The sequence below is a fragment of the Carcharhinus amblyrhynchos genome, chromosome 22, assembly GCF_965287045.1.
Source record: "Carcharhinus amblyrhynchos chromosome 22, sCarAmb.v2.hapA, whole genome shotgun sequence".
In the NCBI taxonomy this organism is placed as follows: domain Eukaryota; kingdom Metazoa; phylum Chordata; class Chondrichthyes; order Carcharhiniformes; family Carcharhinidae; genus Carcharhinus; species Carcharhinus amblyrhynchos.
In genome coordinates this window covers 37,890,583-37,909,505 of record NC_137345.1, presented here as the reverse complement: position 1 = coordinate 37,909,505, position 18,923 = coordinate 37,890,583, and the positions used below count along the sequence as shown (strand labels likewise).

At 43.1% G+C, this 18,923-nt stretch overlaps 1 protein-coding gene across 3 annotated transcripts in view; it reads right to left on the bottom strand.

Moving 5' to 3' along the window:
• Window positions 1–287: 287 nt before the first annotated feature.
• Window positions 288–18,923, bottom strand: part of klhl12 (kelch-like family member 12) — a 60,771-nt gene continuing 42,135 nt past the window's right edge. For 2 of the 3 annotated variants that reach the window (XM_080210155.1, XM_080210156.1), the window contains 5 exons: window positions 15,935–16,130; window positions 13,569–13,727; window positions 12,691–12,789; window positions 6,720–6,906; window positions 288–1,274 (listed from right to left, as the gene is read on the bottom strand). In XM_080210155.1, the coding sequence (XP_080066281.1) occupies window positions 1,148–1,274; window positions 6,720–6,906; window positions 12,691–12,789; window positions 13,569–13,727; window positions 15,935–16,130 (768 nt within the window). In that variant the 3' untranslated portion in view covers window positions 288–1,147. The remainder of the gene's footprint in view (window positions 1,275–6,719; window positions 6,907–12,690; window positions 12,790–13,568; window positions 13,728–15,934; window positions 16,131–18,923) is intronic. The other variant, XM_080210157.1, reaches the window with a different exon arrangement.

Here is an 18,923-nt window from a genome sequence, read left to right as displayed (position 1 = left end):
CCATCTTTACATTGCACCTTGTGGCAATGGATATTGTTACAAACGATTAGGTTCTTCCTATGCCCTTCTCAGAATACAGATGTTTTTGATGGAGCCTAAGCTTTATAATTGATCAGCTTAGCGCAATTATAAGTGCATTTTCCTTGGGGAATGGCACAGTATTGAGCACAGGCTCTGTCCTCAGCAATGACAGAGGTGGATTGTGACAAATAACAATGTGGAGGGACAGTGAGCAAGTGGATTAACCACATGAAAGAAAATAACAATGACACAGTAGGAACTGGCTATTCAGCTTCAACATGTCAAAAGTTTTTTTTTAATTACCCAAGTAAAAAATGTAATTGTTTTTAATATTCAACACCTTCCATAACAGCAATTGGTACCAGACAGAATGTGTTAAGATAACTTGTGGTGAAAGGCCATTTTATTAGCGACACGTATTAATTCACTATCTGTACACACAACTGGAAAGTCACCTTATAAATAAAACATTGTCACTTGGTGTTGGAAACATGCACATTGGACTGTGCTCCCCAGAGCTGAATCAATAACATAGCAAGAACAGAGTCACCATCAGTGCTATCACTGGAATCAGTGAAAGATTTGAGCCTGTCTGCAGAAAGCACAATGTTAGGCTATTATAAATAACTCTATGCCTAATGTCGGGAGCAAGTCAAGGTACTGAACTGACAGAATTGTTAAAACATTGGGTCTACAGTATTCTGATAGAGATGATTTCCCCCATCAAAACACAAAGTTAAGATCCTTGAGACTTTCAGGTTGGCAGTGACAGGATGATGTGTGGTACATGGATCACACTCAGGCTTCACATTTATACAAACAGTAAATACAGATCATTCTAGTCCACACTGCTCTCTGTTATCCACCTCTTCAGTGGGGACTGATGTAGAATGCAAACTCAAAATGTTTTTGAAATGTCTTTTTCGTTTGTTCCAGGTTATCAGCTGCAGAGTTTCAACTGTTTATGTGCAAATTGTTGCTTGTTTACTAAAAGATTTACAATTAGCTCCAAATATTGCACTTCAGGATAAAGAGACACAAACACTACAGCTGTAAGTAAAGTGATGCGATGCTGAAACACACACAGCCCCAATCTCAGCTGCTCTTCTCCTTCACGGTAACTTCTTCACTTCTCACGAAGTACACACACTCCAGCATCACAGCGTTGAGTTCCCATTGAAGTCACCACATCCCAGTTGTCGATGATGGGGTCATACCACTCAATACTGCTCAGCAATGAGTTTCCATCGTATCTGTCAATAATAAAGCAGAGAACCTGAGAGATCCACTTCTAACCAACAAGACTTCCCTGTCAAAGGAACTTGCAGTCAGCCACTTGAAAACTGGGTTGGGAGTGTAGGGTAGCCCAGAACGTGTGTCAGCTGGAAAACCGATAGAATCACAGAACGGATCCACCACAAGAGGCCATTCATCCTGCCAAGTCTCTCACTCTGTCTCAGAGCAATTTACTTGGTACCATCCCTTTGCCTCTCCTGTCACTCCTGCAACCTTTTCCTTTTCAGATAATGATCCAATTCCCTTTTGAATGTTTCTATTGACCCAGCCTCCACCACACTGTCAGGCAGTGCATTCCAGGTCCCAACCACTCATTAGGTTAAGCCAAGACCTGTTGCTAACAATGACCAGTGAACTGTGACGCTGATTAATAACTGGCAGCAACAATACCTTACAGCACCTTTCTGAAGGAGCTTCACAGAGTTAAAATGAAATCATTCACCAAGTCAAAGGAAGTGTTACTGGAAGGAGTGACTGAAAGCTGGCTTAAAGAGGAAGGCCAAATGGAATTTAGTGCAGGATATAATATAGGCAGCAGAGTTTTGGATGGCAGACTGTTCCTAATGGGCAGGTCTGAAGGTTCAGCAGCAGATGTACTGAAGTAGGGGCAGGATGATGTTATGGAAATGGAAGGAAGGTTGTCTTGGTGATTGAGAGCAGATGGAGACAGAAACTCAGCTCAGACTCAGAGAACAATAAGGTTTTGAGCAGTATGGTTCAGTTCAAGACCAGATGAAATGATGGCTAGGGAGCAAAATACTTGGACAATGGAACTGTGTGTGAAGTGTATGTCCATGGCATCCTACCACAATGCCTGTATTTTGCACAATACAGTCTGAAACCAAGCACATTAAAAATACCAGAAGTTTGATGGCATACGTATAATTAATGTTGTGTATATGAGCAGTCATAAGGCACTTGACAAAGTACCATAATAGGCTTTTTAAGAGGTCTTCAAAAAGATGCAGATGTAGTCAGTAAATTAATCTGGGGTCAAATATAACATCAAGGTTGTAATTAGTCTGCTTCAGCCTAAGACAGTTGCCCAGAGCCAGAGATGGTTTTAGTAACTAACCAGCTCAGCGTCAGTATTGGGACTGTAACTAGCTGATACATCTGGAGAATTGTATGACACTGCATCGGTGATTTACAGAATGATTCAGTATCATAGGAAACATCTGCAAAGTTAGTAAGTTGAGGTGTTAAATGGAAGCATTTCTGACCATGCTTCAGTGATAATGAAGCAAACATCATATAAAAAAATGTAGAATAATTACTCAGAATTTATATGGCTCTGTTACATTGTGATTTCAAAGATTACAGAAGATGTTTTGAAAAAGGACATCAGGTTCTTCAATGTTTAGTTTCAAAAGCGTTGTTATTTTGCACTGTATCACATATGTGAGAACCACAACTTCAGGCATATGACTGACTCTGTTTCTCCATATTAGAGAGTAAAAACTAACTAATGATGTCTCTAGACAGTTTGTGATTTGCTTCTCATGGTTTTTATTACCAAGCTGCTTCATGGGATGGAAATGTCTACTGGCCCACTGACCCAAAGTGTCCAATCGAGGTCAGAACCCTGCTCCCAACTCCAACCAGACAAAGACATACCCACTTGTTTTCTTCTGATTTTTCTGGGCAAATTTCCAATGGAGGATATTTCCAAACTGAACCAGCTAAGGGAAGTCCAGTGACATCAATGAGTATTATCTATGCAGAGGCAAACACCCTTTTTACAGCATTGGCTGGTATATCCTGGCAAGTAAAGCCTAAATATCCCAAAGTATCTTTGAAAAGCTATAGAGTGAAGCCAAGTGTGCAAGAGAGTGGGGTGAGGTAAGAGGGTAGGATGGGTAGATTGGAAGCCAGTGATGATGTTGAATCAGGTTGGGGGAGAGAGTTGAGAATGTGAGTGATTAGGTCAGTTATATAGCTACCCAAGAATTAAGAGGAATTCTCTAATATTTCCTGAGTAAATATTCAGACATTAAATTTGAACTGTCCAGTCTCCAACTCTAACTCAGAGCAGGGAAACTGTGCACCCAAAGTTCAAACTTTGTGGAATTCACTACCACCGAATTTGGTTGAGGCCAAAACATTGTCTGATTTCAAGAAAAAATTAGATACAGCCTCTGGGGCTAAAGGATCAAGAGATATGAGTTGGGGGGTGGGGGGGGGGGGCGGGGAGGACGGTGGGAAATGGGATACAAAGAACAAAGAACAAAATCAGCCTGGGAAACAGGCCCTTCGGCCCAAAGAGCTCACGCTGCCATCTCAACACCACCTCTCTACCCATGACCCCTATCTAATGTTTTATGGCCATCCAGATTGAGAGAAAACTGATTTAGGGACAATTTATTCCTGCCAATCAGCCTAACAGCACACCTTTGGGGTGTGGGGTGGGAGGAAACCGGAGCACCCGGAGAAAACCCACGCAAGCACGGGGAGAATGCGCAAACTCCCACAGACACCGGCCCAAATCCATGTGTCTGCACAGCAATCAGTGATAGTCACTGAGCTGTCGTCTTGCCCAGTATCTGGTCCAGTTTAGGCACACACTAACGACATGAGGCACTAGGCTAATCTCGAACAACCAAGAGCAGCCCCAGTACGACCCATCGCGTGTATGCCCCTCGTTGGACACGAGGTGGACCGACTTAAAACCTGTGAATGAAAAGAGAAAAACATTATTATCATACTATACCCATTTACATTTCTAGGGACACCCCAATGCTAATGACCCTTAATTAAAGGTTCTCCTATATCCACCCATCTCCAACTCAGTCATGTGCCTAAGTTACTCTTAAAGGACTCTAGCGTGTTTGCCTCCACCACCTTACTTGGCAGAGCATTCCATACCCCCACTACCCTCTGTGTGAAAAACCTCCCTCTAATATCTGTTGTACCTCTCCCCCCTCACCTTAAGTCCATGGCCCCTTGTCCTACGTGTCTCTATCATAGGAAATAGCTTACCTCTGTTTACTCTATCTATACCCTTCATAATCTTATATACCTCTATTAGATCCCCCCTCAGTTGGCGTCTTTCAAGGGAAAGAAGCCCCAATTTCTTCAATCTTTCCTCATACCCCAGTCCTTCCATACCAGGCAACATTCTGGTAAACCTCCTCTGCACTCTCTCCAGAGTCTCCACGTCCTTCCGGTCGTAAGGCGACCAGAACTGTATGCAGTACTCCAAATGCAGCCTAACCAACGTTCTGTACAACTGCAACCTTAGACTCCAGCTCTTATATTCTATACCCCTTCCTATAAAGGCTAACATACCATAGGCTTTCTTCACCACACTCTCCACTTGCACTGCCACCTTCAAAGACTTGTGCACTTGCACCCCCAGGTCTCGCTGCGACTCTATACTCCTTACGGGCTTACCCTTTATCATATAACTTCCCCCTACATTATTCCGGCCAAAATGCATCACCTCACATTTATCTGAATTAAACTCCATTTGCCACGTATCTGCCCAATCAACCAGCCTATCAATATCCTGCTGTATTGCCAGATGCTGCTCCTCACTGCCCGCCAATCCAGGGATCAAGGGATATGGAGGGGAAGGGGGATCAAGACATCAAATTTGATGATCAGCCATGATCAAAATGAATGGCGGAGCAGGCTTGAAGGGCTGAGTGACCTATTGCTTCTAGTTTCGATGTTTCCTAGGCAATTCTCATGGACTCATTGCATTGGGATCTCCGAGGGATCCTGTGGTGCATCTCAGGGTACATCTGGTTTCCAGCGATACTGAGATTGGAGGATCTAAGCCTGGGGAATACTCACACAATCCATAATCTCAAAACAGGTGCAATGTTTTCTTCACAAAATGGAGAATTATCTTGAAGAGCAGACTCGCTCACATCTTCCTGCATCTCTAAGTTAAATATAAGTGGCCCACAACATTTAGCCTCATTCCTTTCATCTCATTATATTCATCATTGCTGTCTTTACAAATGATTCTGCGGCATTCCTGCAGGCATGGCCCATGAAACACTTCACTTGTGCTCAACTCCAAACCCTGCCATGAAGGTGCCTTGTGAGAGTTACAACTCAGTGCAAGCAGGAACATACAGTTAAGTTGGCTAGTGCTAGGAAACAGGTCAAGCAGTAATATTCAGTGTATTAAATTGGTTTAATTTGAAGTTTTGTTTCAAAAAACGACAAATGGGATAGTATCCAGGATCTGTATTTGATGAGTTATGTTTTATTATTTGCAGTCTGTTTATTCTGGTCATTGTTGATTACGTGCAGTTTACAATGGTACAAAAGGGACTTCTAACAGCCTTTTTACTCTTTCATGCTGGGCCAGCATTTGTTGCCGATCCCTTGTCACCCTTGCGCTCAGCCATTTCAGAGGGCATTTAAGAGTCAACCACATTGCTGTGGCTCTGAAGTCTCACATAAATCAGACCAGGTAGGGTGGCAAATTTCCTTCCCTAAGGGACATTAGTGAACAAATCAGTAGAAAATGGTTTCACAGTATTCCAGATTTTTATTGAATTCAAATTTCACCATCTGCTATGGTGAGATTTGAATCCCGGTCCCCAGAGCATTACTGAGTCTCTGGATTACTTGTCCAGTGACAATGCCACTACACCACCAGCTTCCCATTAATGCTGAGGTGCCACAGTGATAAAATAAAGTTCTGATTCCACATATGATCTTCCGACCTTGCTGGACACTCAAATAGCAGTCAGGCTCATCCTTAGAGCAGTGCCACGCTGAGCCAACTCAGGGCACTGCTCTGCACATCCTTGTGAGGCATTTCCACCAGACACATCAGTTGCATTTATACAGCACCTTTCATTTAGCAAAATGTCACAGAAGTGTTTCAGTGGAGTGCAAACAAAAATTAACTGAACTAAGGGAAGAGAAGGCGGTGGCAAAGTCAGGCTTAATAAAGGAATTCCAGAGTATGGGGTCTGGATTCAAGCTGAAGACAAGGCCATCAATGGGCGAGGGACTGGGAAGAGATAAGGGATCAAGATCTGAGGAATACAGAACTCTTAAGAGGATTGTGGAGATGAGATGGTTACAGAATTAGGGAGGGGTGAGGCCAGAGGAATTTATACGTGATAGTACAGTTGCCAATGGGGAAAGGGACTGAATAAAAGGTCAGAAATGAAGGAACACAGATGTACTCATAATGTGAAAAGGTGGCTGATGCTTTTTCCACTGCTGCACTGTCCAGGTTTCATCTTCTGCTCATTAAATTGTATCTATGAGTTGACAAGCAGAGATGTGAGCAAAGTTAGCTAATGTCCTCATTTTAATTTAATGCAATTTAGTATTGTGTGTATTAATTACATTCTGCAGGATATTGGGCATGAGCTGGGGACTGGTAAACAAAGCATTATATAGCAGCAGCACTCTGCAATCTGACGTACCCAGCGATGGCATATAACCTCCCACGAAGCACTGCTGCTCCCACATAGCATCGAGGAGTTGTCATGTTAGTTATCGTTGCCCAGGAATCTGTGCGAATGTTATAAGCTTCTACCGAGGCAAGGTGGGCAGTTCCATCAAAGCCACCAACCACATAAATATGATCATTCAGCAGAGCCACCCCAGCTCCTATGTAAGAATAAAGAAATGTGAAATACATTCAAATTCCACTCATTTCAGTTCCCTTCAGTGGAGAAAGGATTGGAGCAACTTCAGTGGACAGTAAAATAATCAGCTTAGGATACAAGAGACCAATCATTCCAAAAATGACCATTAGCTCAGAATCATAACTCAGTTCAGATTTCACATTGCTGTGGAAAAGGAGAACATTTTAAACTGGGGAAAGGCCGATTTTACTAAGCTGAGACGTGACTTGGCAGAACTGTAAACTGATACTTGAAGGTAAATTGGTGTCAGAGCAGTGGCAGATATTCAAGGAAGACACAGAGAAGATCGTCACAAAGACAAAGGGTGGGATTCTTAAATCCAGATCTAATCATCCTCCCTACTCACACAGGCGGGCGCGGGAACTAGGGCGAGCGTGCAAAAGAGGGGCGCAGACAGGTTGTCAAAATAAAACATGGGAAAGGATAAGACAAAACAAAAGGAAGTTTACGTCAGACACCATTAGTTCAATACTGCAGAAAATCTAGAGGAGCCTAAAAAGTGCACTGGTGGAATCGAGAAGGAAATTCGTAGAGCAAAGAAAAACTGCAAATATATAGATAAGTAAAATCAATGAAAACACAAAGATGTTTTTTAAACAGTGAAGGAGACAGCACTTTCCAAACTCATCACCGCTGCTGCCTAGACAAGCAGGGGGCAGCAAATATCTGGGAACACCACCACCTAGAAGCTCCCCTCCAAGTCAGTCACCCTTCTGACTTGAAAATATATCACCGATCCTTCACTGTCACTGGGTTAAAATGCTGGAACACCCTCCCTAACAGCATCATGGGTGTACCTACACCATGTGGACAGCAATGTCATAGCGTCATTGAGGTTTCCAGCATGGAAACAGGCCCTTTGGCCTAACTTGTCCATGCCACTCTTTTTTTAAAAACCCTATGCTAATCCAAATTGCCCGCATTTGGCCCATATCCCTCTATTCACATCTTACCCATACAACTATCTGAAATGCTTTTTAAAAGACAAAATTGTACCCACCTCTACTACTACCTCTGGCAACTTGTTCCAGACACTCACCACTCTCTGTGTGAAGAAAGTGCCCCTCTGGACACTTCTGTATCTCTCCCCTCTCACTTTAAACCTATGCCCTCTAGTTTTAGACTCCCCCACCTTTGGAAAAAGATATTGACTATCTAGCTGATCTATGTCCCTCATTATTTTATAGACCTCTATAAATTACCCCTCAGCTTCCTTCGCTCCAGAGAAAAAAGTCCCAGTCTATCCAGCTTCTCCTTATAACTCAAACCATTCAGTCCTGGTAGCATCCTCGTAAATTTTTTTTGTACTCTTTCTACTTTAATAATATCTATAATAGGGTGACCACACAGTATTGCAAGCGTGGCCTTACCAATGTCTTGTACAACTTCAACAAAACGTCCCAACTTCTTTATTCAATATTCTGACTGATGAAATCAAGCATGCCGAATGCCTTCTTCACCACTCTGTCTAACTATGACTCCACTTTCAAGGACATGTACCCCTAGATCTCGTTGTTTTGTAACTCTCCTCAACGCCCTACTATTAACGGAGTAAATCCTGCCCTGGTTCATTCTACCAAAATGCATCAGTTCGCATTTGTCTAAATTAAACTCCATCTGCCATTCATCAGCCCACTGGCCCAATTGTTCAAGACTGCAGTCAGAGATAACTTTCTTCACTGTCTACTATGCCACCAATCTTGGTGTGTCTGTAAACTTACTAACCATGCCTCCTATATTCTCATCCAAATCATTAATATAAATGACAAATAACAGTGGACTCAACACTGATCCCTGAGGTATACCACTGGTCACAGGCATCCAGTTTGAAAAACAACTCTCTACAACCGCCCTCTAGCTTCTACCAAGAAGCCAATTTTGTATCCATTTAAATACCTCACTCGAGATCCATGTGATTCAAGAAGGCAGCTCACCACCACCTTCTCGGGGGCAGTTAGGGATGGGCAACAAATGCTGACCTAGCCAGTGACACGCATTAAAATTTTTTTAAAGGAATAACAAAAACACAAACTGAAGTAGGATAACCATGGAAAGAGTAGGGTCAATTAGTAACCAAAAAGGAAACCTCTGTGTGGAGGCAAAGGACAGAGACATGGTTCTTAATGAAGGCTTTGACGAAGGGTCATCCAGACACAAAACATTGATTCTATTCTCTCCCCACAGAGGCTGTCAGACCTGCTGAGATTTTCCAGCATTTTCTGCTTTTGTTTCAGATTCCAGCATCAGCAGTATTTATTGAAGACTGCTGTCATCATTAAAGTGGGAGAATGATGTAGACATTGTGGTTAAAGAAGAGAAATGTGTGTATTATTAGCTTGGATATAAACGAGAGAGAAAACATTAAGGGGTGTAACATCTTTGACGTAGGCAAAACACCAGGCCCAGATTAAATGCACCCCAAAAGGCTAAGGAAAGCAAGGGAGCAAAAGCTTTGACCATCATTTTCCAATCTGCTCTGGCTACAGATGTGGTGCCAGGAGACTGGAGGACAATTGTACCATTGTTTAAGAGAGAAAGGATGAACTGCATAATTACTCACCAGTCAGCCTTATTTCAGTGGTGGACAAATTACTGAATGCATAATTTGTTATTGAGGCATGAATTAATCAAAGACATTCCACATGGATGTGTTAATGGACTGTTGTGTCTGACTAATAACTGAATTTTTGAGGAGTAAGTAAGGAAAGTTGATGAGGGTTGTTCACCAGATGCAGTCTATACAGATTTTAGCAAGCCTTTGACAAGCTCCCTCTTGCAAACTGGTTAGACAGGTAAAAACCTCTGGATCCAAAATTGGCAGAGTGGCCGGAAACAAAGGGTAATTAGCGACAAATGCATTTCTGACTAGAAAACTGATTTAAGTAGTGTTCCACAGGGCTCAGTATTAGGCCCTTTGTTATTCTTGGTATGTAGCAATGATCTAGACCTGATACTGAGGAGCCTCCAGGATCAGAGGGAGCTTGGTTGGAGTACATAAACACAGCTCTCTGAAGTATCAGGACAGGTAGGATAAGGCGATTAAAATGATATATATGATTGTTTCCTTTATTACACAAGGCATACAGTAAACAGCAGAGAGGTATAGAAGAAATGTATAAAACACTAGTTACAACAACTAGATGACTGCATACAATTCTGGTCAGTACATTAAAGAAAGAATAAGAATATTTATAAGCCTGCTGGCAGGAATGGAGAATTTTAGATCTGAGTAAAGACAGGGTAGGTTGGGCCTGTATACTATAGAACAAAGGAGGCTGGCAATAAGTTTAATGGAAGTGCATAAAATTGAGGGACCCAGATTGAGTGGATAAAAAAAAAGAGATGAATAATCAGGCAGCATACATTTAAAGTAATCATTGGAAGGATTAGCGAAGAGAATTTCTTTCATCTTGTGGATGCTAGGGGCCTGGAACTCTGACTGAAAGGGTAAGTGAGGCAGCAACCCTCAACATATTTTTTTTTAATTCTTAGATATGCATCTGAAATGCTGTAACCTACAGGCTGCAGACTGAGTGGGATTAAACTGGATAACATTTTTGGCTGGCACAGACCTTTGGGCACGTGCTCTGTACAGTAAGTTTGCAGTTTCAGAAGACCATTATACAGACAGTGTATTACCCTTTCTCCCATACCAAGTTATTTCTTTAATAAGTTCTGCAAAGTTTCTCCCTGCTACTCCCAAAGATCAATCGATAGGAGTACATAGTCTACATTACCATTCATCCTTGATTGGCTGTCACCCCATATACAATACTTGGATTGTTAAAGATTAAGGAATTAAGGGTTATGGTGAACTGAGTCCATGAAAAGATCAGCCATGATCTTATTGAATAGCGAGACAGGCTCGAGAGGCCAATGGCCTTCTCCTGCTCCTAACTCTTATGTTGTTCCAGCAGTAAGGAATAATCATGAATCATTTAATGTTCTTTATCTGGGCTGATCCTGACTGTACAATTTCTAACCAAATATTCATTCACTGCGTTATCTGATACAGTATTTGCTGGGAGCTAATACCACTTATCTACTATTTTGGGGAGAACCTCACCTCAAGTCTCACATGACCAAGGCAGCTGAATGCATGTCTGCCAAACATGAATTGAGTATTTTGATAAAGCCAGCAAATGTCCTCGAGATTTGTTGTCCTACATTTAGCTAGGTTATCTGACTGGGAACTTTCAGTAAATGGTCAGTAAACGCACCCATGCTCTTCACACTTGCAACAGCACTAACAGAGATAAAACAGTTTGAAAACTTCATTTGGCAAGACGAGTATGGCTGCAACGGGTTAACATATACCATTCTTTCTCCAAGCACTGGGTTAGATCCTACTTTATATACACACACACACACACACACACACACTTTTAATGAGATAATCATGGACAGTCTCAACCAGGATAAAAAGGAGATTAACCAAACAATTTCACAGAGACACCATAAGAACATCAGAATGGGAAAGAGAAACATGATCCCATCTGCGAACAGCCTGTGTTTAAATCAGACAGAGCTTCCAACTTTATTTTAAATTCATCCATGGGATATAGGCATCACCAGCTAGGCCAGTTTTTATTGTCCATCCATAATTGTCCTTCAGATGGTGGTGGTAAGTTGCCTTCTTGAACTACTGCAGTCCCTGAGGTATAGTTTCATCCATAGTGCAGTTAGGGAGGAAGTTTCAGGATTTTGACTCAAAGACATTGAAGGAATGGCCAATCTCTTTCTAATTCAGGGTGATGAGTTACTTGGAGAGGAATTTGCAAGCAATGCTGTTCCCATGATCTGCTGCTCTTGTTCTTCTAGGTGGTAGGGGTCACAGGTTTGGAAGGTGCCGCTTAAGGAACCTTGGTGAGTTCTGGCAGTGCACCTTGTAGATGGTACATACTGCTGATACTGTGCATCAGTGTTGAAGGGAGTGATTGTTTGTGGATGGGGAGTGAATCATGTGGGCTTTTTTGACTTGGATGGTTTCGACCTTCTTAAATGTTGTTGGAGCTGCACTCATCCAGGCAAGTGGAAAGTATTCCATCACACTCCTGACTTGTGTCTTGTAGATGGCGGACAAGCTTTGGGGAGTCAGGAGGTGAGTTACACGCCACAGGATTCCCAACCTCTGATCTACTCTTGTAGCCACAGTATTTATATGGCTAGTTCAGTTTTTGGTCAATAGTAACTCCCAGGATGTTAATAGTGGGGGGATTCAGCAATGGCAATGCCACGTCAAGGGACGATGATTAGATTCTCTCTGGTTGGTGATAGTCACGCCTGGCATGTGTGGCACCAATGTTATTTGTGATGCCATCCAGTTGCTGCCCCTTGAAAGTGTGCTAGTAAATGAAGAGATAACAGTAACGATGTTCTCTGTCCCTGTTAGCCAGCTGATTCTCACATGCATATATGGACAGTGCCAGAGAGATTCTTCTACTGTGAAACTAAACATACAAGTCAAAAACATTTGGGACAGAAAGAGAAAAAAGCTTTGTAGCTTTAACTGAGGGCTGTACTAAAATGTTGATATTAATGTGCATTGGGTCAGAGAAACTATGTAAAATCTTTAAAAGGAGTAGATGTTTGCAACTCAATAACTGATCACTTAGAGCACCCAGGAGGAGAGGACATAATAGGAGATAGCTGTGCTGAGACCTTCAAGAAGCAAAACAATTTCAAAACAGTCCCCCATAGTTCAGCCAAGTATTCAAGCATAATCCACCTGCACATTCTTACCTACCTGAGCGTTTGGTAGCCATTGGTGTGACGTGTGTCCAGTGTCCAGTGTGTGGGTCATACCTCTCCACAGAGCTCAGAATATTAATCCCATCGTAGCCACCTGGGACAAAATCAAAAGGATCACAATGGCCAACAATAAGTTCAGTATCAAGCTGCAACTTTAAGTAAGCACAGAATCATCTGAAACAGGCAGTTAAAACAATAGAGGAAAAGGTTCTGGAAATCTAACATTTCAGATGACAAAAACTAAATTACTTCATAGAAGCAGGAGGTGACCCTGAGTAAATAACCAAGAGGGAGAGAGTGTTTATTAAATATGGCACTCGGGGGGTTAGGGGAGAGAAAAGGAGCATTTTGCCTCACTCCTTATTGACTAATGACAACATCAGTAGTTGCCTCTGCTTGGCCCAATAGTGTTTTTTTACTTTAATTACCTTTGACCAAGTTCTACATGAAAGGCTCAATTCAAAGCTGTGGGTATCAGGGCTAACCCTGGAAATGCAAATGAAAGTTGCTGAAGGATAGGCATCAGTTAGTTTGGTGCATGGAGGGGAAGAGTGGGGCTGGGATGGGAAACAGGGAGATGAGTGAGCATGAGATATCTGGATTGCTGAGGTGACTGGTTTCAGTCCAGGCATAAACACCATCATTCTTTCAATCAGATGAAGACTGAAGCTCACTAACATAAGAACATAAGAACCAGCAGAAGGAGTAGGTCATCTGGCCCCTTGAGCCTAACATTCAATGTTAAGACTCACTCATAGCTGATGGTCTCAGTGAACAACCTTAAACAAATATCTTTAACAACTAATGAATTCTATTGAGAACCAGGCCTGGCTAATGCAAGGGAAGCACAGTTAAGGATGTACGTATACCTACCAAGACAGTAGATGACTCCATTGGCCACAACAAGACCAGCCCCCTCTCTTGCAGTCTGCATGTCACCCAACATACTCCACTGATCAATATTTGGATCATAGCGCTCCATACTTGTGTGTCGTCTGCTCCCATCAAATCCTCCTGCCACATAGATCATCTCTAAAAACAGGAACACAACAGACAATCGAATTAGCAACAGCAGAAGGATGCACTGATGGCCACAACGGAATGAAAAACACTCACCAATCTTCCACCGTGTAATGAAAGGGTGGGAAGACACAGAGACAGACAGAGAGAGAGAGAGAGAGAGAGAGAGAGAGAGTAAACAGCAGTGAGAGTGAGGGTGGGAGGGTGCATGTTGGGAAACGGTGTGAGAGAGATCGTGGAGGGTAAGATCAGAGAAGAGCAATCAGAGTGAGATAGTTGGGGGCAGGGTGAGGATGCCATTTGAGAAGGGGAATTTTAGCAATGAGCAAAGAATGGGGAAGCTGAAACAGAGGAAGCTAATGGGAAAGCTAATTGAGGTGTACCATATTATGAGGGGCTCAGATAAACTGAATAGGATGAAGCTATTTCCATTAGCAGTGAGGTCAATCACCAGGGATTTAACGTAATTGGGCGAAGGATTAGAGGGGAGTTGGCGTAATTGTTTCATTCATAGAGGTCTGGACCCCTGTCTATAAGGGTGATCAGTGCAGAAACCCTCAAAGCGTTTAAAAATCACTTGAGGAGATAAACCTATAGGGCTAGTGACTAGGAACTAGAATGTGGGATTAGGCTGGAGAGCTAATTTTCAACCACATAGATATGAGGTTGAATATATTTCTGTGCAGCCACAAGGATACAGAAAGAGGGGTGTGAGAGAGGGAATGACAGAGAGTGAGAGAGAAAGGTGTGTGTGTGTGAGAGAGAGAATGAGGGGAAGTATGCAAGAGAAGAAAGAGTATATGGGACAAGAGCTCCTCAGCAGAATGGCAGAGGTATGGGCCAACTGAGTGGGGTAAAGGTGACAGAATGGGTGAAGGGGGTGGTACAACATTGGCACAGGGTGTGAAAGTGAGCAGAGAGGAACAGGAATTGGATGTACTCCAACCTGAGACTCCAGGCGATAAGTTCTGATAACGTGGGCAGAGAACAGACAGCAGCCATTTGTTAGCTGTAGCTGAGGGGATAGAAAGCTACTGCCAGCCAGCAGTACTTCATGGAGCTGGCCAGGCATAACTGTCACCAATGTTTAACACGGGTATTACATTTACACATGGGGTACAGACTGGAAAAATGGATCACACATCAGTCAATGTGACTGGGAGAGGGTGAAAATCAGAAAGCGATTTATGAAAATACAGCTTCAGATAATAAGATAATTTTGTTCTTTCATGGGATGTGGGTCATAAGACACAAGAGCAGAAGTAGGCCGTTCGCCTCATCTATACTGCTCCACTATTCAATGAGAATGGACATCTCGGGCAAGGTCCATCCCTCGTTGCTCTTGAATTGAGTGGTTTGCTAGGCCACTTCAGAAGGTAATTAAAAGTCAACCATATTGTTTTGATTCTGGAGTCACACGTAGGCCAGACCAGGTAAGGATGGCAGATTTCCTTCCCAAAGGACATTAATGAATAAATTGGGTTCTGAGGACAATCATGATCACCATATTGATGCTAATTTTCAATTCCAGATTTACTATTTAATTCAAATTCCTGTCCTGGAGCATTAGTCAGGGCCTCAGATGATATTATCACTCTCTCCCCTCGATAACAGTCTCGTAACTATGCTTATAGTGCTTTGTGAAGGCATGGAACTTGGTTTTGCTGGGACAGGGAGTGAGCAGATTACCTATTCAACAGCCATTTTAAGAAAACAATGGCTCAATTAATGGCACGATCTTTCACAATAAAGACAACAATCAGAGACAACGGTCCTTGAAATGTCTCTTCTCTTTCTCTTGTATTATGATAACCTGGTACGCAAGATCAGTGCCCTCAAGTATTCTCATTTTGTTGACTGGTGGGAGCCAGTCAATCCCTGCACGAATTAGCATTCGCTGTCATTAGAGATCAAACCTCCCACAATGTGTTTTATTTCCCATTTTTCACTCTTTAAATCCATTCTCATTTCTCTTACTGATTACTGCAAATTGTTATGTAGTTCAAGTGAGGAATTATTCCAATTACAAACCTCTGACCTTTCAGTGAACCCCATTTCCCATCTCTTCCTCACATGGTGCACTCACTGACTGCATGAACCTTCCATCCAGCCAGTTCATAGGTACATATATCCTGTGGTCCTTTTAATCAGGGCTGAAGTGTGCAAGCCATTGTTTTTTTTAAACACAGTCTCAGGTCAGCGTTGAAGCTAATCCTCACCTCCAAGTGTCGTAGCTCCAGCCAGGCCTCGGCGCACATTCATTGGGGCCACCGAGTACCAAACGCCATCTTCGTCAGACGTATAGTCCAGACATTCTACTGAGCTAAGTCTGGAGCGGCCATCATATCCCCCAATCACGTAAATCCGATCATTCAGTGACACGGTGGCCACGTACCTGCGTTTCCGGGTAATACTCTGTGGGAAAAGGAGCAGGCGGGGTAAAGCAGGAGCTGTAAACACTGCAGCAACAGATGACAGGTCACTCAGAATCTGTAGATAGGTCAGCCAGGCATTTCTAACACACACCCTTCTTCACAATACCCGTTCAAACGTTCAACCCCTGTTCTCTCTCCAGATGTGGACTGACTTGCTCCCCAGCATTTTTCAGATTTGAAATCTTATCTTTTGTTGTTGGCTGAGAACAAATCAGAAAAGGATCACTGGTTTAAGCCTTTTTTTGTGCACATCAACAGCTGAAGGAGTTCTTTCCATTCAAGACACTCAATATCAGCATTAAGTGTGTCCAAATCAGGTGCAGCACAGGCAGGTAGGAAGCAATGCTATGCTCTACTCTGTCGCAAGACCAGAATGCCATCAGTGGGATATTACTTTCTGGGAAATTGCAAAGTATTGTGTTATAGTGCCTGCTGACTTGGGGCTAGATTGAAACTCGAAGGAAGGGCCAATGGGAAGAAGGGAGGACATCTCACAACCTCAGAACATTTTGAAGTACTTTGCAACCAATTAATTGCTTTTCAAAGTGTGGTCATTATTGTAATATAAGGAAATGCAGAAACCAATCTGTGCAAAGTAAAGCTCCAATGTAAAGTGACAATGACCAGACAATGTGTTTGACTAATAGGTACAAACATACTTCTTAGGCACAGGAATAGGCCACTCAGCCCCTTGAGCCTGCTCCACCACTCAGTAGATCATGGCTAATCCAATTGGAACTTCAACCCCACATTCTTGCCTACCCAAATAACCTTCCACCCCTTTGCTTAACAAGAATTTTTCCAGCTCTGCCTAACATCTTCAAACCCTCTGCTTCCACCACACTTTGAGGAAGAGAATTCCACAGACGAACAACCTTCTGAGAGCAACAAGTTCTCCTCATCTCTGTCTTAAATGAGTGACCACTTATTTTTAAACACTGACCCCAAGTTCTAGATTTTCCCACAGGAAACATCCTCTCCACATCTGCCAAGACCCTGTAAAGGTTTTGATTAAATGACCTCTTATTCTTCTAAGCTCCAGTGGATGCTAGCCTAATCTGTCCAACGTTTCCTCAGAAGGCAACCTGACCATTCCTGGTATTAGTCTGGTAAACCTTCTCGTAACTGCTTGTAGCACACTTATGTTTCTCCTTCAATAAGGAGATCACTACTGTAGACAGTACTCCATGCCCTGTAGAACTGAAGCATAACCTTCCTACTTTTATAATCAATTCCCCTCACAATAAATAACATTTCATTTCCATTCCTAATTACTTGCTGTACCTGCATACTTGTCTTTTGTGATTCATGCACCAGGTCATCCAGATTCCTCTGCACCTTAGGGCTCTGCAATCTCTCACCATTTAGGTAATGTGCTTTTTTTATTCTTCCTGTCAAAATGTTCACATTTGCCCACATTATATTCCAATTGCCAGGTCTTTGTTCACTTACATGGTTCACGTCCCTTTATAGTCTTCCTATGTCCTCTTCGTAACATATTCTCCTACCTACTTTTGTGTTGTCAGCAAACTTAGCAACCGTACCTTTGGTCCATCCATCAAGATATTTACATTAAGTGTTAGAAGTTGAAGCCCAGCACTGATCTTTGTGGCACACCACTCATTACATCCTGCCAACCAGAGAAAGACCCATTATGCCAAATGTTTCCTGTTAGCTAGCCAATCTTCAATCCATGCCAATATGGTGCTCCCTGAACCATTAGTACTTCCGCAATAACCTTTGATTTGGCACCTTATCAAATCACCTTCATTCACAGCACATTTAACTCCTTCAAGGATTCTAATACATCCGATTATATCTGCAGGAAGTGTGTACGATTGCAGCTTCTGGAGGAGCGTGTTAAGGAGCTGGAGTTGGAATTGGAGGAACTCCGGATAATTCGGGAGGCTGAGGCGGACATCGATAGGAGTTATAAGGAGATAGTCACTCCTAAAAATGAGTCTTGGGTAACTGCTAGGAAGAGGGGAAAGAAGCAATTGGGGGGACAATCCCCTAGGGCTGTTCCCCTCCAAAATAGGTTTTCTGTCCTGGAGGCTACAGTTGAGGAGGAATCAACTGGAGATAGCCAAAGGGAGCAGGTCTCTGGAGGTGAGCCTGTTGTGAAGACTCAGGTGGTTAGGGGATGTAAAAGATTGGGCCTGATGATTGGGGACTCCACAGTTAAGGGGACGGATAGGAGAGTCAGTAGTAATGGTAGGGACTCAGGACTGGTGTGTTGCCTCCCGGGGCTGGGGTCCGGGGTGTTTCAGAGAGGGTGTTCAGGACTCTTAAGGGAGAGGGAGATCAACCCCAAGTCATAGTTCATGTGGGGACGCATGACATAGGGAGGTTAAGGGAAGGGGATATTAAGCAGAAATTTATGGAGTTGGGGTGGAAACTTAAGGCCAAGTCAGACAGAGCGGTTATCTCGGGACTCTTGCCTGTGCCACGGGATAGGTTAGAGCGGAACAGGGAGAGGGAAAGTTTGAACTCGTGGCTGAGGGGATGGTGCAGGAGGGAGGGGTTCAGGTTCTTGAGCAATTGGGGCTCATTCTGGGGAAGGTGGGACCTCTACAAGAGTGATGGTCTACACCTGAATCAGAGGGGAACCAATACCTTAGGGGGAAAATTTGCAAGGGCTATGCAGGGGGTTTAAACTGATTCAGAGGGGGGGGTGGGATCCTGAGTAGCAGGGATGAAAGTGAAGGGGGCATAGATGGGGACTGCAATGCACGGCATCGTGGGGGTGGAGCGGAGCAGGGTTTGAAATGCG